General features: G+C 44.1%; 1 protein-coding gene across 1 annotated transcript in view; it reads right to left on the bottom strand.

Moving 5' to 3' along the window:
- Positions 1-310: 310 nt before the first annotated feature.
- pcdh15a (protocadherin-related 15a) overlaps positions 311-25,650 on the bottom strand; it is a 135,676-nt gene continuing 110,336 nt past the window's right edge. Inside the window, exons 27-37 of the mRNA XM_053436360.1 lie at positions 23,491-23,706; positions 22,306-22,394; positions 19,648-19,824; positions 17,163-17,381; positions 15,781-15,789; positions 14,827-14,946; positions 6,592-6,613; positions 5,962-6,000; positions 5,659-5,732; positions 4,526-4,634; positions 311-1,769 (exon numbers count right to left, since the gene is read on the bottom strand). Of these exons, the coding sequence (XP_053292335.1) occupies positions 1,161-1,769; positions 4,526-4,634; positions 5,659-5,732; positions 5,962-6,000; positions 6,592-6,613; positions 14,827-14,946; positions 15,781-15,789; positions 17,163-17,381; positions 19,648-19,824; positions 22,306-22,394; positions 23,491-23,706 (1,683 nt within the window). The 3' untranslated portion in view covers positions 311-1,160. The remainder of the gene's footprint in view (positions 1,770-4,525; positions 4,635-5,658; positions 5,733-5,961; positions 6,001-6,591; positions 6,614-14,826; positions 14,947-15,780; positions 15,790-17,162; positions 17,382-19,647; positions 19,825-22,305; positions 22,395-23,490; positions 23,707-25,650) is intronic.

Here is a 25,650-nt window from a genome sequence, read left to right as displayed (position 1 = left end):
CCCCAGTCTGACGGACCTCTCTCTGCAGCCATTGCATTTCTATGAGCTTACCGCTGGGTTCAGCTGCTGTGCATTTCCTTATGTTCAAATTTCATTGCCATTATGTAATTCAAGGACCGCATCTTTAGAACCCCGGACATTTTTTATACTTCTTTATGAAAGGCACCCAATGATGCACTTCAGCACTTTCAAAATGGGTATCACACATGTTGCTAAAGGAGCTTGATGTTGAGGACACTGAGAAGTAGCAGAAATAGTCAAGGCCTGCAAATTATGCTGCACAGTAACATTAAAATAGTTTCGAGCTTTATTGTTGAATGTAACACACATTTTTTTGGTAGTCCGTTTTCCCCGTGTACGGGGATCCTGATGTGTCGATGTAAAGCAGTTGAAAATACCACATTACAAATGTCCATATAAAAACGCTGTGAGCACACTGTCACATGTCACTGTTGAAATACAGCGATGACAGTCACGTGGGTATTATGTTTTTGATTTAATAGGTTAGATTCTCCATCTCTGTTAGATACAAAATAGACAAAAATAATTTCATATATTCTCCCAGAAATCTTCAAAAACATTGTCAAGTGATCACAACATAAAATATTCAATGACAATCTTAATCACTTGCAGGTAAAATGCTATTAGCAAAATAAGTTTCTGTTCACTTTTATCACAGACTATATAATCACAAACTCTTCTCCACTTTCGGGATTGCTCGGTGATTGAACCTTGAACATCGTGGTGAAACGAACGACAATCTATTTTTGATCCGTTTGAAAAAAATTAAAAACAAAGCAAAATATGGAAACACTCAACAGCAGAGGCCCATTTTTCTGAATGACAAAAAAAATGACAGTTAAGCACAGTTCAGATAAAATGTCATATTTCTTTGAGGCACTCCTTTCCTTGCAGCTCTAGGTTTCAATCCGTTATAGCCCTGTCGGTAATAAACGCTTGACAAAAAAGCTTCAACGCAGTGTGGATGAATAAAATGTGACTGTAAGTCCAATCACCAGTCGTGGATGGTGATTAGAGCTTATCCAGTTTGAGGCACACAATCATCTTTAATGATCCTTTATTAATCCAAAACAAGAAAAACCTCAGTATGATAAAGATAAAAGGAAAATAAGAAGGGCATGAATCCTCTGCATGGCCAGTCAGAGTTTTGTCATTGGTATGTGCAGGCTGTTCCAGGGTCCCATCCATAACTCGTCCTCGTCCGATAATGTGTGGTCACTGTGGCACTCCAGTGTCTCCCTGCTGCTCTTGTGGTTATCAACACACGTCTCTTGCTCGTCACTGACACACAGGCCAATGTTGTTTCTGTCAATCAAGGCCTTCGCAATACTGGTTTTGGACCCAAAGGTTTTGAGCTCGTTGTTGCTGGGTCCCAGGGAGCCACAGGAGGACCGGGTGTTGAGGTTGACATCCACATCTGACGGGCTACACGAACCTGTTCCGTTTTCTGTGTTGTTTCCCGAACCCTCGATGCTTATAACAGGCGGAGGTTCTTCGTGAGTCACGCCTAACTTGTCTAGTTTTTTGAAATGCTTACCCAGCCGGCACGGCGAGCCCCCCTTCAGGTTGTTTGGGTGCGGCAGCCTGCGGGTTCGGACGATGGTGCCGTTTTGTGCGAGGTAGACGTTCCCGTTGATGTTGCTGTTGGGAGGTCGGTTCCACTGGGTGTCTGTGGTGCTCTCCTCTCCCGTGGAGCTGGTTTCATTCTCCCGATCTACCACCAACTTAATCCGTTTCTTTCTCGCAGTCTGCGAAGGAAACAAGGGGTCAGAGTAAATATATAGTCAGATTCAGAGGCTAAAGAACATCCCAGACTTCAACACACACACTGCAGATAGCTGAGTTGTACACAAGGCTACTGAGATCAGAGAATTCACAGGGAATTCTTGGTTAAATTTAGTTGATTATCCCAAGAAAGAAAAAAAGGAAAATCTGAAAAAAGTTCCTGTATATTTAAGGACTGCAGGACTTTAACTCCCCCATAACTATTGGATCATCAACTGCTGTTAAAACTTTAATACAACTATGAATTTTGACAAGGATTCGTTAACAGGACCTGGTAAAAGAACTTATGAAACAAGTTTATTGGGGGGAGCTTTTTTTAGATTTTCGAAGAGGACAAATTTCACAATCGGAGGAAACGGACGGTGCTGCAACATGCAAAATCTCACAGTAGAGTCAGATGCAAAGGCGTGAAAACAGACTTAGAGATCCCCGAACAGAAGAGTAGGTCAAAGATGTAAGAAAAGAGCAAAATCCTCATATTTCAAATCAGGGAAGTTTTTCCTTGCTGAGGGGAAAAGAGGGAAAAGTGGATGTTTGAAACACTCTGTAGAGGCAGGCAATATTTCTTGACTCCCATGCAAGGGTAATTGATTTTATTCTCTCTTACTTCACAGCGGACAATATATCTCTCTAGAAGGAAGTTGAGTTTCCTTCAGACTCTGAATCAGCATCTGACGTCGCCCCCGTTTCTCCGGAGGCTTTCGACGCACCGCTGGGTTCTGATCCGGAGCCGCTGGCTGAAGACCTGTCAGAGGAGATGGCGTCCTCATCCACCTCGGTGATGGGGGATAGTCCTCCGTATGTCTCCTCAGAGGTCTCGCCCATGCTTCTGATCTCGGAGCGGTATGGGGGAGCAGTGTAAGGGGCAGAGGGTCCCGGGTCTCCAGATGTCACGCTGGACTTGGTGGACGATGTGTCATCGCTGAGCTCGCTGGCCGACTCTTTGCTGTCCTCAGCGGACTGAGATTCTTCCTCATCCTCCTCTTCACTCTCCTCTGTGATCGTGTCCTCAGATCCGCGGCTCCGGACGGACTTTCGGGAACGCCGGCTGCCACTGGTGGATTTAGAGGCAGCAGAGCTCTCCTCGCTACCCAGGGAACTTTGATCCTCCATCTGACCGCCAGGAGAAGACCCTCCAGCAGACTCGGATCCAGATGTTTTCCTCTGGCTGGACCCACGAGACGAGGAGCCTTCACTGCCTGACTCTGCCTCGCTGGCTGTCCCTGTCCCTGATTCGGCATCACTGAGCTCTTCGCTGGACTTCTCTGATGTTACTGCACTTCCTGATGATCCGGTTCTCTGTGACAACTTAATGCTTGAACCAGATAAGGACGCAGCACGGCTACTACTGCCGTTAACGCTACCACTGCCACTACCGCTGCCGCTACCACTACCACTACCGCTCCCACTTTTCCTGCTACCACTCCTACTTCCACTCTCACTACCACTCGTGGCTGATGACCTGCTCTCCTTGCTGGCTGCAGTAGCTGATGATCTCATGGAAGAGCGGGCAGAAGACCCACTTCCTGCAGCACTCCCTGAAGCCTCTTCCTCCTCAGACTCTTCCTCAGAGTCCCTCTCTGTTCCTGAACCCTTTTCTGAGCTGGTTTCCTTCTCTGTTGCCGTCCCTGTTCCCGATTCAGTTTCTTTCTCAGATTCAGATTCTTTCTCGGAGTCTGACTCTTTCTCTGTTTCCGATTTTTTCTCTGTGGCCGATGACTTCTCAGACTCGGACTCTTTCTCTGAATCCGATTCTTTATCGGTCCCCGATTCTTTCTCACTGACAGATTCCTTCTCACTTTCCTCTCCTTCAGATTTGGACTTGCTCTCCTCATCAGAATCCCCTGGATCTTCGTCTGGCTCTTCCTCTGAGTCCACTGTGCTTTCGTTGGCATCGTCGCGGTCTAAATCTACTTTCAGATAATCTCTGTCAACACTGCTTTTCTCTGAGGATTCATCATCAGAGCCTTTCTCCTTACCGCTTCCACTTGCCCCTGCTTCCTGCTCACTCTCTGTGACACTGATAGACACCTTGGACCTCCTCTCATCCTCACTGGTGACTTGCGAGGCCTCCTCGTCTCTCTCGCTGCCTGTGGCAGAGCCGCGACTCACACTACTCTGCGACTTCCTCCTGGCCCGCAGCCTGTTGCCTAAGTTGATTTTCTTCATAACTTTGCCAAGACGGCTGCGGGAATCAGACTTGCTGTCGATTGGTCCCGTATGCGCCGGCCCGTCAGTCAGACTCTCCTGGCTGTCAATGCGGCGCGCTGACATCAGTTTGGCATAATCTTTGTCCTTCTTCCCGGCACCAAACATCTTGAACATTCTGGCTTTTTTCCATGCGGATGGGCCAGAGGGAGCCGCATCAGATGGCTTCTCTCTCTTGCTGGCTGCCAGGAGTTTGCTGAGTTTCATAACAGACTTCAGTTTCTTGGCAGCCTTAGAAGGCTCACCCTCCGCTGCTGGCTCAGCTTGTTCGATTTCATCCCCTGGCGGCACATCTCTAAATGCAACCTTCTTGGATGGACCTCTACCCCGCACGCCGCCACGGCCCCTGCCTCTGCCTCGGTCCTACGACAGTCACATTTCATTTTGCAATGGTTTGTGATGATAAAGCCACAATGTGACACAGGGTTGATGCAGCTGTTTCAATAATACACTGAACACACAACTCATTAAGGTAATAGTTTTACATTAACACATGACGGAATGGTAATACCTCCGGGCCACTGTAGTAATACCCATCATCCTCCATGATCACCTCTCCATATTCATCGTACATGGGCGGTATCAGCCTCCTCCGACTGCCGAACTGAGGAAGGTCGTATCTGAGGGAACAGAAACAACGTAATGATAAAACTGCAGCATCTACAATTACAGTACACGAGATAAAAAGCCACAAGCATCTGTATTAGTTTAACATATTTTTTTATGTATCGTTACAAGCAACTGTAATCATTTAATACAGTGCAGCTAATGAGTCACTGGAGAAATGACATTAACAATCTGCTAAAGGGATGAGAACGATACTTGAATCAATACGAGCAAACTAAAGGAAAATATAACTGTAAACTTATTGAATAGTTTTTGAAATTGCCATCTGCAGATGTCACATATTTTTCTGTTGTAAACTCTTCTTTTTATTCTTTCTAAACTCCGTCTCCTAAACCGTCCTCCGTCAAATCTGCCAGACTCCACTTCTTTTTCGGTCGATTTTGCATCATCTTTGATCAAATAGTCAGTGAATGCTGCGGCGATTTGCTGCACTGCCTGGAAATCATTCTGCAAGTTTGAAAGGGTGCAGTGGAAAAAAAACATGCAGAGGCTAAAAGAGGTTTTACAGAATGTTCTCAGCAGTAGGTACATATAGTGTATAATAAGTCACCTGCCACAGAGATGGAGCTTTTAATGAACAACAATTTCCCCGCAGCTGTTCGGGCTTTGAGTTGCATGTTTCTCCTCTTTACACCATATGGGGGCGACGGAACAGGCGAGCCAAAAAACGCCCTCTTTCCATTAAACCCCGGGAAAACACTTTTAGGCAATCAGGTACTGGACTCAAGGTGAGCATAATGGATCACATTTGATAGGAGGGGAGAGGGAAACGCTTGAATGGTATGCAACGCTGCAGAAGTGTGAGGCAGCCAAAGTTACGCTCATCGTTTTATTCTGAACTTCTTTAAAAAAAACTCGCCAGCACCAGAGGAGCTCAGCACTCGGAACTGGGAAGCAAGGTCACCACAAATAAGTCCAAATGATGTAATTTCTTTCACTTGAAATGATTGAGGATCAGTCACAAGGATTAGATTGAGACAGCAGGGAGATGGGACGGTCAGTGGGCTGCATGCTCACCCTTGTTCGTAATTATAGTAGTCCTGTGTGTAGTAGTCCTGGCCCGGGTCGATACCTGACTCCATGGAGAGTTCCTGCATTTCAGGGAAGCAGAAAAGAAGAAATTACTCAGCAAACCTCGGGGAGAGAGAGAGAGAGAGAGAGAGAGAGAGAGAGAGAGAGAGAGAGACAGACAGAGAGAGACAGAGAGAGACATAGACATCAGAAGAAGAAGAAGAAGAGCAGCAGCAGCAGCACAGAGGGTGAGTATACAGCAGATTGACTACAATCCCTGTGAATTAAGAAAAGCAGGAGTGTTTCTACCTCAGGTCTCAGCAGAGATGGCCTCAGCAGTTGCTGTTGCTGCCAAAGTTTAGTACGGAAGAAGGTGATGGAAGGGAAGGGACGGTCAGGAGGGACACAAACACAAGGAAGAGTTCACTCTACACGTTTCAAATTTAGAAGCCAGAAAAAGAAAATGCAAGGCTTCTCTCCTACATTAAATCTAAGCTACACACCACAGAGGAGCAAGGGGAGAAGTATTGATGGAAGCAAGGGAAAACAGAGGGAAGGAGTCAAACATCCTGCCTCTGCTGGGTGTTGACAGGTCATTGAGTATTTGAAGGTGAGAAAAAGGAGTTAATGTCAAAACTGTCAAGCCTCGACTTTGTTTGGCCTTCGATTATGTTTTTTTGCCCAACAGGGGACAAAACTCATCCAAATGCTTATCTGCTATTTGACAGAACCACTGGGAGAAAAATGCTTTTCTGAACAAACCTAAGCTGTAATGTCAGTGTAAGAAGTCCTATCAGTGGGATCTCATATTAATCTCATTCAGTGTTTTCCATCAAGTGTGTGATAGATAAGAGTAATAGGATATTAGCTGCCTCGAGAGTGACAGAACGTCGGGTCACAACATTATAATAAAAACACATCACAGGAAGGAATGCTTACCTGTCGTCCGTAGCCTCGCCTCCTGCGCCGCACAAAGGAGAAAATAAGACAAATAATGAATATGGAGCGACAGCAACATTGAGTGCTTTTAGATAAAGGAAATGTTTCGTCTGCGGGACGAGGAGTGCGTGTACTTTCTGCTGACCGCCGAGGAAAATGCAGCTTTACTTACTGTGCATTTCCTTGTTAAAATACAGAGTTGCAGTTATTCTTCGGTATTAAAGAGGGGGCCTGAGGCCAAAATGTTATCAAGCAGATGCAGGCTGTTTCCCCCCCCCACCCCCTCCTCCTGTTATCTCATCCAAACAGGGAGAAAAAAAAGGTGCAATAAAAGCAAATATCAAAGAGGGCTGGGAAGATTGGGGTTTGAAAAAAAAGGGGAAGAACTAACTGTTTATACAGACGTATCTAGACAATCTCCGAGCAGATATGAAAAAGACATTGTGATTCATGGCGGAATTACGAACTCAAAGAAGGCTAATAAAATTGTCTCTGGTTATCACGGCGTAATGCGCCATTTTCTCTCCCCAGAATGCAATGTTTTTTCTTTCTAAATCGAATTAAGTAAATCTTAGGAATTTCCCTATCAGACAGAGAGACAAGAATGCCACTCAATACCAAACAATCCTACATGTCTGTCTAGTTCTTCTGATAGGAAACTAAACTGTTTATCTGCACAAAATTGCTCAAACTCATAAATCTTAATGCCACAAATGAAATACCGTACTAATACAATAAAGCAATTTTATTCTAATTATTTCTTCCCTGGGCATTATCCCATCTCCCCACCAAGGCCAAACAATCCTGCATGTGTGACTAGTTCTTATGACAGAAAAACAGAAGGAATTAGTCTGTTAATCTGCACCAAATTATACAAAATTGATTGATCTCAACACCACATGCATAAATGTTTTTTTAACATTACAGAGAAACTGATAAATTGTCTAAAAATGTGACTTTCAAATTCTTGGTTTCGATCTCTTTAGATGGATTCACCCAAAAGTAAAAAAAAAAAAGGTTCTTCTCTGGTCTTTGTCCCTCAGCCAAGTTTGGTGCAGATAAATCTAGCATTGTTTTGTCCAGCTGCCAAAAAAAACACAGATGGGTAAGCAACCTCTTTGGCGGAGGTAAAAAAACATCTACCGAGGACAACAGCAGTGCATCCGCGACGCATTCGGCACTGAGAGTCAATGAGATACGGTGAGTAAATGGAGCAGCCCGGCTAAAACCTCCAGGTTCACAAGCGTACAACTGTAACCTGTCTGGGCCCATAAATAATGACGACTCCCACACTCGGATATACGGCCAAGCAATGATGTGAGCTTCCTCTGGAGAGCTGTAATCTGTTATTATGGGCAGTGACCAGGGGACAGGCCAGAGCCATATGGCCACACCTCCCAGGCAGAGCGGACGATGGGAGTGGGGAATCTGATGGATGACCTGTTGGCTCGGCTGCCGGCTACTGCTGTGTCGCGCAACATCAAGAAAAATGGCCCAGTGGACGGCAGCCGCAGGAAGTTCTCGCATGAGGAGAGCTCTGGGGAATAGATGGACGATATTACCTTATCGGCTTCATGAGGTAACGGTGGAGAAAAAGTGGTGAGAGGCGTAAACCCAGAATTACAACGAGGCTTGAATGCTGAAGAAGCCAGTGTATCATATATGTCACAGCAGGGTGCATCTTGGCTCTGTAAATAGTTGGCTTCACAGTTTGCCTTTGCATAAAATAAACAACACTTCAACTGGGTCATACTATTCTGCTGCTGCCACCAACACATTCAGCAACAACACCAATATGGCACATTATGGTTAAGCAATCAGTTTAAGGGTTGATTCAACATTTTGAAGAATGATGATAATCACTGAGCGTTAGAGGACAGAACTGTTTTGCCTGTCAGGTGAATATGAAGCCATGAAAAGCAGCCTCTTAGTTTAACACACAGACCGGAAGAAGGTAAACAGGGGCTAGATCTGGTTTGTTCGAAGGAAACAACAAATACGTACCAGCACCCTCACCAACACAGTATATCTTCATCCATCCATCCATCCAGAGGAGAGCATGCAAACTCCACACAGAAAGACACCACCAAACCAGGATCCGAACTGTGAACCTTGCAATAACGCTGCGCTGCTAACTACTGGGACATTGAGCCGCCCTCTTTAATCCAATCAAAACCACAGCGTATAAAAAACGGGCATGATCAGCAGTATTAAATTAACATTTTTGCACAGATTAAAAACTGGTTGAAAACGTTCATTTTGGAGTCAGACTGCCTCTGTTTCTTTGTGCTCAGCAACACGAAACAGCTGTGGCGCCATATTTACCATACAGATGTGGCAGTGCTATTTCTCATCAAACTCTCTGCATTAAAGTAAAATAGTAGATTTCCTCAAATGTTTCTTTAATACAATATGTGGTGTATAGAGAGCAGGCTGATGTTTCACGCAACACAGGATCTCTCTGATCAGCATCTGCTGCTACATGGACATTAATGATTTACCTGTTTACCATATGGTGTTTGGTTGGTATTTGCCTGAGCATATTATTCAGTAAGTTTAGTCAGCGTCATCTTTGCATGCATTCATACTTTAAGTTTTAGCCATACCTCATTTTTTTGTCCTGATTGTTTTCTTTGGAAGTCTTTATAATTATATATTATCAAAATTTGGACAATACAGTTCTGTTCAAATAGTTCTTTTTTCTTATATTGCTGAACTAAAATAACTTAAAAGACTAAATCCAATAGTAAAAACTGAATGAAAAGAATCTAATCGACTTTACCACTCTTTGGGCTGAAAGAAACAGCATGTCAGGGACTCGCCTCTTTACAGAAGAGATTATTCCATGCAGTGAACATGGAATACAGAATCAGTTCGGCCTTCGATCCGCCCATCGGGGGGGTGTGTGTGATGAATCAAACATTACCCTGCTCTGGAGAAGAGGCACGCTAAGACCATTTGCCTTAGGGTACAGAGGGTGAAACAAACACATGATGAGAATGTGGGAGAAAGACAGAGAGGAGAGGAAGACTCAAGCAAAAAAAACTAAAAACACAAACGGGACACAGGCCGCATGGCAATGAGGGTAAGTAAAGGTAATAGAACCTCTCGAGAGCCACGAGGAAAGATTGACAAGAAGAGGCCCCGGATTGAAAATCGTTAGAAGCAACTTCGCGGGGGGAAAAAGAAGCAAGAGAGAGAGAGAGACGCAGACAAACGGATCAGGCAGAAGGTCAGAGGGATGGAAAAGGAACGGAGAGGGTAACAGCAGTTGACAGTCCCACAGGCGGCGGCCCTGGTTAACGATTGATTGGTTCTCTAATTAGCCTTTTCCAGTGTGCAGCCGAACATCACAGTGACTACTTCATCATGCTGGGAGGATCCCTGCAGACGTGTGAATAGAAAGGTCCCCGGGAGCTCGGCTCTCCTCATTCAACACAAGACTGTCTGGGAACCGAAGTCGATGTATTTTTATTGCTGATGCTTTGTCCGACACAAGATGTTTTCACCTAGAAGTGCCAAGCCCCACTGTGTCTCCAATCAATTCGATTGCATTATTAAAATAAGAGGTTTTCCTGCAGCCTATCTCGGCGTAAAATCCAATACTTTTTTATTTCATGCTTTTCTAGATATTCTCTTTAAATGATTTAAAGTGCAACTTAAGTCATGCAATGTTATGTGCGCTCAAGTCACTGCAGCAGCTTTATTAACATTTTTCATCAACAAAAGTGTGATCATCCTTCTGGAACACAGTGAATACTATTTCACATAATTTGCATACCTTTGGGAAATTCTTAACAGTTAGGGTAATTTTCACTCCATTTACAAAAAAAATTAAAATAAACACCCAATATTATCATTTTTTTCTTTTGCCTAATTTGGATTTTGCACGAAGCAACAGTATCTTTAATTTTAATGCTATTATCTTTGTGAGGGAGGAAGAGAACAAATTTCGAAAAATATATGCAGCCAGGAAACGGCTTGACGAAACAGACCCCAGGGTTGTGGGATTTAAAAAAAATTGGTGATAATACCGTAATTTAATTTCAGACATTTTGGTCATGAAATGTTAATGCTATGTGTGATAGCTGAAACAACGTACTTATCACATGATGAACGGACTAATCTGTGAACTCTAAGGAATACTTTACACCCTCATAGATCTCATAGCGGTGCAGAGCAATAAAACATGCAAATAAACAGAGCCAAAGTGCTTCTGTATATTCAAAGGCTTGAATTTTTATGTTCTAATTCAAGCCTGGAAGCATATTGTACAGTGAGAGGGGCTGAACTGAGCACATTTACAGGCAGGTGGCACTAACATTTAATTTCCACACCAAGTGCTGAGTAAAAAAAACAGCATTCTGTGTCTGAGAAACCCAGACAGTCTTGCATAAAACACTACCAACTGTGCAAATAAATAAACAAGTAATTAAGTATTTAGAAATAAACAGAAAAACATGGAGGCATGGAGAACGTATAAATAAAAATAATGAGAGCGTGGAATCAGAGAAGAGAGTCAGAGAACTGTGGACTGAGAGGAAAAGTTTTCACTGAGATCAGAAGGACAGTTCGAGTTCAGCTGAGCCTCCGCAGCCACGCTCGGTTGACTCCTTCCATCTTCAGTGCAGTTCACGCTCGTCGCCGGGTTGATTTGGTCCACAGAGCCGGAGCTGGTTGTCTTTGGCGTGCTCTGCTCGTGGCGCGGATCAGAGCTCTGCAGTTCGCCCGCACCCTCTGATTCCCCAGTCACCGGTGGTTTCTTGGGAAACTTGGGCACCTTGCAGTTTTTGTCCACTTGGCTGTACATGTTGGCAACAGACCTCTCTAGCTCGGCCAGATTCTGGATGTTTTTCAGGATCCCCTTGAGCTCCCTCTTCCTCCCGACGTCCGCTTGAGCTGGTTCCAGAGGACGGGGGTGTTTACGCTCCGAGACGGGACGAAGCGTGGACACGGGCGGCAAAGAGGAGGGAACAAACTGCACGACTGGGCGTGAGTGATCCCCAGAAGGTGAGGGAGGGGGAGGTGGAAGGAGAGGTGGCGGAGGTGGGGGAGCACGTGGTTTATGGTGAGGAGGAGGAGGGGGTGGAGGGGATGGAGGGGATGGGGGGGAATACTGAGGTTCAGGAAGGAAGGAGACTGAAGGTGGAGATGGAGGTGGACTTGAGGGAGGAGATGTTGGCGGGGACGGCGGCTGTGGCCGTCGTGGAGGAAGCGGCGGAGGGATATCTGGCGGGTCGGGTATGAGCTCCACCGTGATCTGACACGGCTGCACCGTCATGTAGGTGGAGACGCTGGAGCTGGACTCCCTGAGGACGGATGGAGTCGGTCTTTGGCTTGCCAGGGGCACCTGCTCTTCTCCCTGAGAAATAATAATGCTGGGGGGCACATCTCGACCTACTGATGTGGGGCTGTAGGGGTAATCCATGATAGAGAACAGAGCATCTGAGGTCAGCTCCAGGGTCTCATCGCTGTCTCTGTCCCTGACAAGAACAGAAGAGAAGGAGCCCAGGGACTCTCTGCTTCGCCTGAGGGGTTGTTCCAGGAGGGTCTGTTGCTCAGACTGCCTGGCCTGCTCACGCACCGACATCTTGGTCTCTGTGCGGCCACTAATGTCAAGTGTGTCTGAACTCACTGTCCTCTGCCCGCCGTTGATGGCTGCTCGGAGTATCTGCAGCTCCCAGGTAGTCGGGTCCATCAGCGCTTGTCTCCTTGGCGCTTCATAACTGTGCAGCCCGCCATGAATGCGAGCAGGCATTGTCCAGTTACACCCCAGCGCCGCTGAGTGGGAAGGAGAAAAGGAGAACCGCCTTTCCGCATGGGGACTGCCCGTGGGACTGTTGTCATAGACCGGGTTGTGGGTGGTTAGTGGGTTGCGGTCAGAGTAGAAGGTCACGTTGCTCTCGGACTTGGGTAAGTTGACATGCAATTCTCCGTTGCTGCGGGCTGCAAGGGAGCGACAGGCAAAGGTGCTAAAAATCCTCTGGTGGTCGGCCTCCTTAATGACAGACCTTTTAGCCCTGTCACAGTGAGAGGTGGAGGTGGAGGTGGAAAGGAAAAGAAAAGACTTGAAACAGGTGAAGATTGATGGTTTAAGGGAGAGCGAAGCAAAGGAAAAAAGGGAAGTGGCAAAAGCAACATTTGTTCCTGCTTCTTAACCGATTATGACTCTTGGTGCTGTGACTTATTCTGATCTTCAGATATAAAATGACTTAAAGAGCTCATCATTTGGTTTTAGATTATTCCAAAGAATAATAACATGTGATTAAATTATTATGCCCAGAAATATGAACTAAAGACACAGAATAATACAAACAACTGGCAGATGAGTGCAGTCAGTCACAACACTAAGATAAGTGAAGGTTAGGACAACAGGACACACAAGGAGACAATTGTCTAATTGCGAGGTGGAGAGGTGACGGCTGCAGCGATGGCTTCTAAAAGCTGCTTTCAGACATGCACTGAACTCTGGGTAATCTCTTTAAACTATCCAGAGGGGCTGTTTTTGAGAAAGCAAATATCAATTGCCGCGAGCGAATGCAGCAATTAGAAAACAAAAAGAAAAACAAATGTCTCAGGAATAAAAAGAGGTATCGTACACGTAGAGGACGCAGATGAAGATATCAAGTTGGAAAAAAGACGAGTTACGAGAGCTTTGGCCAGGAGGGGCCGCTGTAATCAAAACATGGAATTTGGCAGCGGAATGTATGCGACACCTCCTGGCTCCTTTTTTCTTTACTCAGCGGCAACCCTCGCCTGAACGCTCAGGAGAATTTCCTGTTGTTGTGAACGTGTCTGACACAGACAATCTCCTGCTGCGCTCTTCATATGTTAAAGGCAAAGTGTTGAAAATGTCCTGAGTCAGCTGTTAATGTCTGAAAACGGCTAAAGCGAGTTACCTCTACAGACAGGGAACTTTACCTTTCCTAACTACAGGGAAGCTTTACCACTGAGGTTAGAAAAAAACTTTCCAAGGTCATTTAACAAAACACGCGTTACAAATTCAAATCTATTTTAAATGGACGGGTCAAGACAAATCTCACTAAAACATACTAAAAACATATCTATCTACAGGAAGTGCATATGCTCAGCAAAAGCTAAAAGCAAGAGGGTGGAAACAAAGGAGCGCCATATTTGTAAATGCTATTGGTCCTATTCATAGACCTCCTATCTGTAGGGATTACTTACTGCAGTCTGAATCCAGAGAGACAGGGAGGTGGAGGTGATGCAGAAGAACCAAACACAGACAGATGGTAAATGACTACAGCAGAAATGTCAGAGGTGTTAATGTAAAATGGAGACCGGGAGGAGGTGCGAGCGCAAAGGTACATCATGTTTCTGAGGGGAAATATACGGTGCTGATTTATTTGCACGCCCGCACATCCCGTCCCAGCACACAAAAGTGTTTATTACACACAAGTTTCACACTGCTCCAAAGTGCTTTAATGGGATTGTTTATATGAGAAACTCCACTTATTCTGAGCACAGGCTGGAAAATAACCCCTAAATAAACGATGCTTGGCTCACAAACAATCCCCTTGAGAGTCTTTTCGGCCACTACAGAGTCAAAAGCCTGCGTTTGTTGTCGAGAGTTGGTCAACATCTGTGCCCCGTCTCCAGCTCTTTTACAGCTCGCCATTAAATTTCAATTTTCTTCTCTCTTCTAACAGCAGTTGTGATGTTAGCAGCAGTATTTCTTTAACGAATTTAACCGAGGCAGCGGGGCAGCAGTTCCAATTCAACCTCATTTAATCCTCCGGCAATAACATTTCATTGCGTGTTCAGAGTGGTATTTAACAGGAAAGGTGGAAAATGATCACTCTGATATCCACTGTAGGTAATAGCTCTAAACCAAATTCAATCATTGCGCCCAAGCGAGATTGTGTATTTGTGTCTAAACTAGAGTGGTGGTATTTTAATAACTCAGGCACACCTTGAGAGAGGGTCATGTAAAAAGGATGCAAACACAGTCAAATCACAAACACGTACAGGAGTCCCAGTCTAATCACCAGCTGTGCTGCGGCGCACTGTGGTCTGCAGAGAGGGGATCATGGTTTGAAAGCCAATGAGCACAGAGATCCATTGATGCAGCGACTGTCGCGTCTAGCGCAGCAGGTAGACTGATGGAAATTCAAATTCATAGAAAGAGGAACCTGCTGAGCACAATACAGCAGCGGCCTATGATAGGAGGAAGTGGGGTGGGATATTGATAATAAAGGGCCAGGGTTTACTCACATGCTGCTGTCGCCCAGCTCTTCATAGAGGTTGGCGCTGGGAGCAGCCGCAGGAGGTGCTTTCCCTCCCGGCGGTAGGGCCATCTGAATCCGGGCGGTTTTGGCACATTCTGCCTGTCGCCTGCGCAAAGTGTGGAGAACATGTACAGTCACAGATATACGTGTTTCTAAGTATCAACACCATGTTGAAGGAAAATCATCTTAGATTTTGAGGCTAAAGTCATAATATTATCAGATTATCACCAGAGTAAAGTAATAATAATAATATTATGAGACGGACACTACAACAAAAGCTCGGATCAACACACTGTTTCTTAAACAATCTTTTCAAAGCCCTGATGATTAGGATATTATGCTGCTGATGAATAAAATAATTAGATTTGTTGTTTTTTTAAACTTATACTAAACCTTAACATAACAAGATTCTCCACATTCTTCAAAGCAATCATCAGATTGATTGGAAAATTATAAATAAAGACCTCATTCTCAGTAAATTACTACTTTATTTGTATTAAAATAAGAATTCTTCGAAATTAAAAGTTTGCTTTTAATATGCCAACAGTTAATTATGCCTTTGTTCTCAGAAAATAAATTATTTTTTCTCGTATTATGACTTAATCTGCACTTTATTTTGTCCCCTACACTTGACCCTATTATCCTTCATCCTTTACATTTCATACAGTTTGGAGTTAACTCAAGACACATCACTTATTCATGCAACGTGAATTAATGCATGTGCTTTCACAAGGCACAAATAAAAGAGCCACAAGCAGCAACTGGTAGTAAAACTGAAGATGCTGTTAATTTCAGTCATGTGTGAGGAGATGTTGGGGAACAGTTGCTGCAGTGGGATGAGGTGTGTGTATGAGGATATGAGATTCACGACCGGGATAACGGAGAATCCTCACACAATTACACGACATGAAGTGAAACATGAAGAGGAATTAGTACTTACTCTTTGAACCTGGTTTTGATGGAGCAGAGAGGAGACAGGAAGAGAGAAAGAAAAAAAAAAACATGTTAGATTATATAATATTAGGATTTTAACACTAGAAATTATTCAATATTGGCTGGTCTTTTTAAAAATCTTTTAATTTCTATCCATTTTAACACTAAACTGCAGAAACAGGCGAAAAATTTCAGACGTTCCCACCAATTTCTATGCAGAGTAGGAAGCACTCAAGCCTCCAGCAGTGACTGTGGGGCTACATGCAAAAACAGCCCCTGCTTCTTTCTTAAGTGAATCCTCCACACTTCATATCACCATTGCTTATTCCCAACAGAAATTCAATTATTCCACATGAATAAACAGATTCCCATTTAAAAAAAAAAAAAAAACTCATCCCTGAATTAAGGCAACAGTGAATTACGTTGACAAGCAGACATGAGACAATGATTTCCTGAATCATTTAATTTTATCAAAGCAATGTCACCACCAACAAAGCGCCATCTGCTACGGCAGTTTGTGTGTTAGGCTAATGTCACCATCAACAGCTTTCTGCTGTGTTTGGTCTGCGCATTTGCATAAGGACAACCACTCCGCCCATCTGCCGTGAATAAATATTTACCAAACATCACGGTTTACGGAACGCTCTCAGCATACAGACGATTAGCGGGGATGAGAACCGGGCTCGTGACAACCACCAGTTCAAGAGCCTCGCTAACGCAAACGATGCTTCGGACAAAGAGCGTCATATTTCATTTTTGCACAGTGTGTGTGATGTGGGAATGAGTGAGTTAAAGCTAGACAGAGAGGAGAGAGAGAGAGAGAGAGAGAGAGAGAGAGAGAGAGAGAGAGCGCTGTTTACTGCGTCTGTCAGCCCGAGACGATTGAGTAGTGGGAAGATACACTGTGACAGCCACAACTGGCTGTAGATATTTGTCACAAATAAGTGTTAATTAATCTGCTTTAATAAAGCATGAACGGGGAGATAAGCCCAGCAGAGTGCACAGTCAGCACGCCTGGAGGGAGGGAGAGAGAGAGAGAGAGAGAGAGAGAGAGGGCGTGCAAACACACAAAAAAGGAAACAAGCCTGACAGGCTCTCGCTGTATCTTAAATATGTGAAATAGACTTTTAAACAAAGTCCTTTGTGTTTTTTCACTGCTCTGTTCCAACCGGCCAAAGGGAAGAGGACGTACATGATCGTCAACATTCAATGATGAATATCAGGTTTTTGTCAGGAGGAAAAGTTTCACAAGCACAACACAATATCTGTCACGGTAATGGTCTACCTAATCAAAATGCATTTCCCTCCTAACACCCTGACAACCAGTTAAAGAGGACTAATCGATTGCAGAGGCCTCTGATTATCTCGGAGAGGAGAGAGTACACTCACTGTTTGTAGGTGACCATGACGATGAGGATGGCGGGGATGCAGCAGAGGATGATGATGATGGCCAGAGCCAGGAGCGCCCCCTCCGTGTAGCCCACGGCCTGAGCTGCCTTCTTCACACTGGCCACGATGTCCGGAGAGCGGATCTCCAGGATGCGGCCGCCCTCGCCGAGGTGCGGCTGGAACTCCTTGTTGATGTCCAGCACGTTGCCGTCGAGAAATCTGTGATTTATTAGAAATAATGAGCGCGGGGGAGTAATTGGTTTTCAAGCAGAACAGAGCCCCGAGAGAGTTTGTAATTTATCTTAATCTAGTGAACTTCTGAATAATCATATTTGTTTGAAAGCCTCTATAATCAATATTGCTTTATAGCAACGTTATATAAAATGACAACTTGAAAACTTTGCAGTTATTTTCTGCTCATAGTTTATTCATCTAGCCTGCAACTTTACTAGCCTGTACTTTTGGTACACCGCTCTCTCGCTTGTTTTCAGACACAAACACTTTGCCTTTCACATATCAAGAAGGCAGCAGCGGGATCAGACGTGTTCACATTAACAGGAAATGATCCGGAACATTCAGGTGAGGGCTGGGTAGGACATGCAGGAGGGAGGACCTAATGTATAGGTTTTAAATTAAGCTGCAGAAATAACATGTTTTTGCATCTTTTGGGGTTTTGCATGTCGTGTGTTATAAATATCATCTACACACCCACTCACTGGCCATGAAGCTGTATTCACTCTGACATTTTCCATATTAATTTTTTCAGGTAAAGTTCTGGAAATGTCTCGGGCCTGTCTGAATCTAGCTGTGGAGTCATTTTTATGACAGGAGGCAGTTGCTGTTAGTGACAAGGCTTGAAAAAGTCACCGTGCACAACCTGCTTAACAGTGACTGGTCAGTTACACCGTTAGCGACAAGCTGCTGAACACATTTGCTTAAAAACCCTCATTTGCTGAAAAATAATTATTTCAATGTCATTGAAATCTGGTAATTTAACCATCACATTTCAAGAGCTGGAACCAGAGAATGGGGATCAGGCAAACTGGAATATATTTTTTACCTGTAACTCAAAATGATTTTGGCCACGAAAAATAAAAAAAAAACGTTGCGTGACCTTTCTGACCACATGTGTAGATCTGTTTTCAATACAGTGTTTAAATTACAGACCTTGTGACAGAATTTGCAGCACACACGTGTATATGTGCAACCGACTCACTGATGTTCCAATAACCGGTCGCTTCAAAGTGGCTTTGAAACATCCTGACTCACAAAGGAACGAGCGAACTGCCATATTCAGTTATTGTCATTTTGTTTTTCTATAGGTGAATCGGTAAATAGCCATGAAGGAGAGTCCGGCACTCAAGGTGACATGAGGACACTGCACAACACAACAATCCAATCGTCGTTTCTCTTCCTCCCTCTGTGATCTGACGGCAAAGTCACACATATATAACATGCAATTACCCCCCCCCCCCCCCCCCCCCCCCTAACATAGTCAGACATGCACAGCATGCATAAAAGGCCTTTCTCCTCTCATCTAAAAGGCTCTCCGTATCTAAAGGAGCAGATTGTTATTAACGATGGAGACTCTTTTACTGTAAAATTAGCTCTGCTCTCTGAAAAGCTGCCACTTGTGATCAGGGTGATGGGCGCTATTTTTGGTTTAAAAAAAAAAAAACAGAAGCTTCTTTTAACACGCCCTGCTCATGGCTGCAGCCTCAAGCGCCCACTTAAAACAAAAAGGCTGTGGCGCACGTCTGATGGTCAAGGACACAGATATAATGGATTGAACACATACACAAATAACCTCTAAATGTCATTTGAGTGTGGGATTTCCAAATGAAGGGAAAACAGAGGCCACAGATTTGGAGGAACAAAGACAGAAAGTGGACGACAGTTGCTTATTGACTGGACACTCTCATGCTCTAGTGGAACTGGCTTTTCAAGCTCGGTTTCTGATTGATTTGACAGAAGGGCTAAGAAACACGGGAACAAAGAAGTTCTTTTAGCCCCTTTTCTGTCTTCAACCAGTGTTTCAACACACTTTCACAGAGAGATCCTGGACACCCGGGTATTACATCTCCATCTCTACATGTCCCCAAAACAAAAATAAATAAAATCTACAGTGGACATAATAACCAGGCTCCTGGAACAGCCTTCAAGGCACCGGCATGACGGATGGATGGACTGACTGCATACACCCATACCCTCACTCTCATTTTGTCCATTCCTAGCCTCACCTCGCCCTTCTCTCCCTTAAATCTGCCCCTCTACTCTGACATATGACAGATTTGGTGCACCTGCAGGATAATCAAAGTCGTATAAAGAACCCAAAGGCGTTGAGAAAGTGGAGAGGCTGTGGGAGAGGAGAGATATATGCTGACTCACTGTGCGGACAGCGGGGAAGGAGAGAGAGACATGCAGGGCATCAATTTCAACCAAATGGTGGACTGGACTTTTTTGCAATAAAACTTCACCCACTCACTTGAAGAGCTCCTGGCGTGAGATGGCCCTGTTGGTGAGCGGGTCGATGGCGTACACCATCAGGTCCGTCTTACTGTAGTCCTCCAGCTCAAAGCCGTCGCCGTGACGACGGGGCCCAATCGCTTCTACAATCACTTTGGCCCCTGGAATCTGGTCCTGGACGTGGCGCTCCAGGATACTGAAACAAACACAAAGTTAAAACTAAAAAGAGTCATATCTTGATCAGAACTGGTTATTCTCTGAGGCCCACAGGGGGAGCTGGAGCCATTCATGGTGTCCACACCATTGCTGGAGTTTTCAAGCACCAAAAAAATGAGAGGTTTGGAAACATGGATGACCTCGTCTGGGTTGCGTTGCTATCTGGACGGGCGGATAAGGAGATATTACATTACATTACTTGTCATATGGCGTACGTTTTGATCCAAAGCGACTAACAGTTAGTGTATTCAACATCTATGAGGGGCCATTTAGGGGTTCAGTATCTTGCCCAAGGACACTTCGGCATGCCGTTGGGGAAGACTGAGGATTAAACCACCGACCTTCTGATAGGAGGACGAACACTCTAACCCCTCTTTTGGAAACATATGATACACTCCCCCCCCCTAATGCGCATCTTGATTGGTTCTGACTTGATTTCCAGCAGTGAATGCAAAACGCTGTAAACACTGACTGTCAGTAAGAGTTCCATCCTGGCGTTGCTCATCCTACTTTTCCCTATTGTTTTTACTTGCTCATAGTATTTTCATTAATTAAGCAACCAATTGCACAATAGAAAATCATCCCTATTATATCTGATGTGGAGCAAAAATGCCTAAGAGGACGGATATCATCTTTGTTGTAAAACGTATAAAAGTGGATGTAGCCTTAGAGTCTCCAACTAAACAAACCCTGATCGGCTTGTCTTTGGACTGTGGGAGGAAGCAGCGTACCTGCAGAAAAGATCTACGCAAACACGGGATGAACAGGCAAAACTCCCCAAGGAGAGACCGCAGCTGAATTCTGAGGAACTTCTTCCTCTCACCAACATGCCGCCTTAAATAAAGAAATATTGGCGCAAATACTGAAGTTGGTAGATCATGTCTAGACTTAAATGAACCAAAATCCAGGTTCACGTTAGTTCAAAGCATTTGTGGCAGCTCTGTGCCCACAGCCAATGTGAGAGCCACCAACCTTAAGCACTACACTCTGGTAATGTTTGTGCCATTGGGCAGCAGCTTGTGTCTCCAAACTGGGCTCTTGGCAAAGTGAGACTATGATAATCCTTTTTTCAGGCTGGGAGAAATCCGCACCTCAAATTACAGCCAATAAAAGAAAGCCTTGGCCGTCTACCTTTGCCAAAGAGGATAAACAGTTTGAGCACTCAGGTAAAATGGCCCTGGATCATCACCAGCACTGTGAAAAATTGCAGACCTCTCAAATGACATCACTGCAAAGAGCTTAACATGACTAATGCGTGTGCTGTTTCAGCCCAGACAGCGGTGTCACTTGTGTGGGAGGGACACAGAGAGCTCTTGAAAAACAACTATTTACACCAATTTCCCTTTCAGATGAACTAATGAGGCTAAACACTGTGCCCCGGGAGCTGCCAAGAGATGTATCATGAATCTGATCATCTCGATCTCATCATTAATTAATTAGAAACCGACTCCCGAGGATAGACTCGTTGGCTAATCCATGATCGTATCTTCTTGTTGATGTCTATGTGACGTTGATTTTTATTAGGCCGTGTTTATTTTAAGTAGCTGAAACAAGTTATCGTTGTGGGAAAGGCCCTGCCTAAAAAAGATTCGATTAATTTTCCAGTGTCTTCTTATCAAATAGCTTCATGTGTAATTCAAAAAACGTAAAAAGAATGCCTTAAGAACGCAGAGCTTGGAAGTGGGGCTAAGTCAAATACTCATCTCCGGCATTTCAAACCGCTGGCAAAGACGGATTGTCCTGAGACACCGGGGGCGGAAGCAACAGTGTCTGAAGATTGTAGTGGTCCACATTCATTTGAACCACTGGCAATGGCTGCCATTGTCTTGGCCACCAGTAAAAACTCCTCTAACTTTACACAGCATTTCTCTCACGAAACTGTGTGTGAGAATCAGCCGGGGCCGCTTGAGGATGGGGGACGTCTCTGAATGCTTGACGATGTGGTGGTTTAGTTTCAGAGTAGCAATGGAGCTGTTTACCTCTTTCAATTAGGTGTTCCCACTCTGCTGAGACTTTTAAGACTACACTGAAGAGCCACCTATTCTCTAAGGCGTTTGACTGCCCTTGACTAAGTCTTGTTTACTTGTTTATTCAATGATTTGTTTTTTCAGCCTGTTTAGCATATTTATACGCCGAGGAGTTTGCTCTGTGAACTCATCTTAAGCGGATAAGGGGGCTTTTACTATTATTTGATATCGTTTTTTAAAATCTCCTCTTATTCTATGTATATATAATGACATAAAGACATCACAAACGGTTCACTACGTCAGCGTTGCCCTGCAAGGTCAAGAAGGTTTAAAACACTAGGTGGTGTAATGAGCCATGTTAATTAACATTTTTAATGTTTTGTCTTTCAAAGACAAAAAAAGACACATTTAAGTGTGCAGTATCTCTTTAACAAAAAATTTACTCATAATTTGGTCTTACATTAATTATTCAGTCATGTTAAATGTTTTCTTACCGAATGAGCTCCTCTTTTTTCTCTTCCACTAAATGGGGAGGGACAGTGGACACAACAACTTGCATGTCCAGCGCGTTGACCACAGAAACCTGAGAGAGAGAGCAGGATAGAAGGAAGGAAAGTAACAAAGCACCAGGGGGTAAAGGAGACAGCAGATGGTAGAGATAAAGACTGATTTAGCCATTTATTCACATGCCCTACAGTGATTTTGGTTCACCATATTTAAATGCCTCTTTCCTCGAACCAAATGAGACCATCTAACCGCTTGCCGGTATTGGTGCCAAGCGGCAAACTTGACAAGGCCTAATTCTGACCCGGCAGTTAAGTGCACGGGCAACAGCCTCTGTGCTCTGCAGCCAAATCTCCCAATGCGCCTCCTGTGAAATTAGCTTTCCCCTTGAAAATTAATGAGCACCGTGGTTAAGCACTCGCTGCTCTCTCATATCCAGGTAATGTCCCAGACCCTCCTTCTGTCTTGTTAGTGGGCTTGTTAGCCGGCCACATTTAAATGAAACAAACGGAAAAATAATAATCCTGCTCACAGTCAGGAGAGATGAGCAATGAAACGGGGACAAAGCTGAGTCTGGGAAATGATTGGTAAAAAGAAATTCACGCATAACAACAAAATAAAGTTATTAGAACCAAAAATCCTTGAATCTCACATACTGAATGTGCAGCTTGTGGTTCTGTTTTATGGCTGGCATCTTTTGAATTATTGTTTTAATTTTATATTTCTCCTTTATTCAACTAGAAAAAGCCCCATTGAAATAGGACATCCTGTCTGCCAGGGAGTTATTGGCACCAAGTTTTAAATATGAATTCAAACACACAAAAAAACATATTTAAGCAAACTGATTAAAATACAGAAAAGAAAAAGAAAAACATAGAGGAATCAATGTCAAAATGAATAATGCAAAATCTAAAGCACATATCCAAGCAAATATAATTACATAATTATTGTTAATTTACTCTGACTTACTCTATTTACTCTAAAAAAAAATGTCCTTTATAAAAGGCTAACAGGTTACTCCTCTGTTACTGTGGAGGTCTCGCACAAAATACAATCAATATGCCACTGGTGTGCAGGTGACACTAGGGACATATTTAGGCAGATAACACACAGTCAATGCACATTTACTACACATACATATTTTATTGATCTATACAAACATAGGTGATACTCACCACCACATCGGCACTGCTGCTGAGGCCTATGCCGTAGTCGTCTGTGGCAATAACCTCAAACTTGAAATAGGACCTGCGCATATTTCGAAACATCATGGCCGACTTGACCATGCCCGTGTAGGTCTCGATGACGAAACTGTCCTGGCCCTCCGGCGCGGGCGGGATAATCAGGCGGTACGCCATGGCGCTGTAATTCCCGGTGTCCTTGTCAGTGGCCTGTTACACATACATAATGCACACAGACACACACTTAGACTGAGAAATGGCAGTGTCAAGTACTGCAAGCAATTAGAACATTTAGAGGGGTAATCAGGAGATGATATATTCTCCTGGCACAGCCACAGAACTGGGCTGGATACACAGGTGTTGCAATGGACGACTCCAGGTTACAGAGGGGTGATGTTTCTGCTTAGGGTTGTGAATAAGTCTTGATTCAGGTGTAGGTGGTTTGTTTGGAGGTCATAAATGTCACAGAGGAGGGATAAATATTTGCTTGGCAAAAGTTGGAAACAGTCTGAAACTATAAAGGACAGTTTACAACTCACAAAATCAAAATGCATCTCACTATAGGATAAACTTGAAGCAACGTTTAGGGTAAAAATTTCCTCCTTTTTTTTTAAGTTTTATCCCGGAAACAACACCCAAACATACATCACAATGGAACTACAGGAACACGTTTAAACCACAAATATCAAAAGGCTCAACTTCACTACCTCATTAGCGTTTGTGTAGTTTCCTGAAAAGGTTTGAAATGATGACAGACAAGGAGATGGACAGATGGACAGACTGAGGGATGGATGCACTGATGGACATTCTGATCGCTACGTCCTCCCTTTGCATTTTATAGCAGTAGAATGAAAGGGGACATTGTTCATTCAGACCACTGTAGAAATAAAAAAGTCCCTAAAGATTTAACCTGAGCCAGCATCCACCATCCGCTGCTTGAGCTCTTGACCGTGATGGTGCCTGTTTGGCTCCGAGCATAGTGCACCAGTGGCATCTCCCCAATCATTGATATCACAGGACACATTTTGCCTCTGACTGCTGATGGGACACCCTGCTGTGACATCAGCAAATAGTGCCGATAGCGCAATGTACTTGAAAGAGTAAACAGAAAACCCAGCAGATGGGGTTATCTTCCTTCTGTGATTCAGTGTTGATTCGCCCCCTTTTGATGCATCAGGCCTTATGTTACTTAATTATTCTGAAGACACGTGACAAATCTAAACAAATTAAATGTATTAAATTACCTCATTGACACAGTCCATCACAGCTGTCTGGTTTTAGGTTCTGAGAGATTTTCTTGGGGCAGATTTTCCTTTTACCCTTCCTTGCTTTGTTTGTATGGTGCTACGTTTGGCTTTATTAGCACCCTTGGAGGTCCACCATTATAATGTTATATCTCTCCTTCACCAGAGCAAAGTAAAACAAGACGTGCAAGATTGAAGCTTTTAATTTCCGTCCTACTACTGGCCGAGATATTTGCTCATTTCACCCCCTCATGCAGGTGTTCTCTTAAAGGAGCTGACAGGAGGGAAGAGAGCTGCAGCTGGAGGCTCATCAATTATGTGAAAGGATTCGTTTCATGCTGCTGCAGCTTTACCCATGGTAACGCACTGTAGGGCGAAAAGAAAAGGCAAGACTTCCTGACATTAAAGTTGAATTGCTCAGTTTCTCTAAACCTGCGGAAACTGCTCTACTCTCAATTTGGGGGTAGTGGAAGTGAGTTGTGAACAAACTGACACATCATCTTTTAGTGGTGGTGGAAAACTCACTTATTTGCACCACCAGCAGTTATAACACAACATTATTTTTCATTTGGAGTCATTGTTCTGGCCACATTGATACTACAATTCACCACTTTCAATCTCTTTTTGCTCAGTTTTGGGTCTCTACCAACTCCAATGGGAAATATCTGGATCTTTTCAGCCGATAAATGCTCACTGACGTTTACAAGCTTGATGCTAACTGTGACTCTTCGACAGTTTGTGCTGAACTTGGAACCATAACTGAATAGCTGAGGGTCAGAGAGTTCAACAATGTGCTACGCTAAGAGGAGCCGCAGGTTAAGGTGAGAATTTTCTGTTTGTATGAGCGATGCCTTTCATAGTAGACGCTGTCAGACTCTGATACTGTGTTACTGTAAAAACATGAATTATA

This window comes from Pleuronectes platessa, chromosome 12 (assembly GCF_947347685.1).
Source record: "Pleuronectes platessa chromosome 12, fPlePla1.1, whole genome shotgun sequence".
Taxonomy (NCBI): domain Eukaryota; kingdom Metazoa; phylum Chordata; class Actinopteri; order Pleuronectiformes; family Pleuronectidae; genus Pleuronectes; species Pleuronectes platessa.
This window is presented reverse-complemented; position numbering and strand designations above follow the sequence as displayed.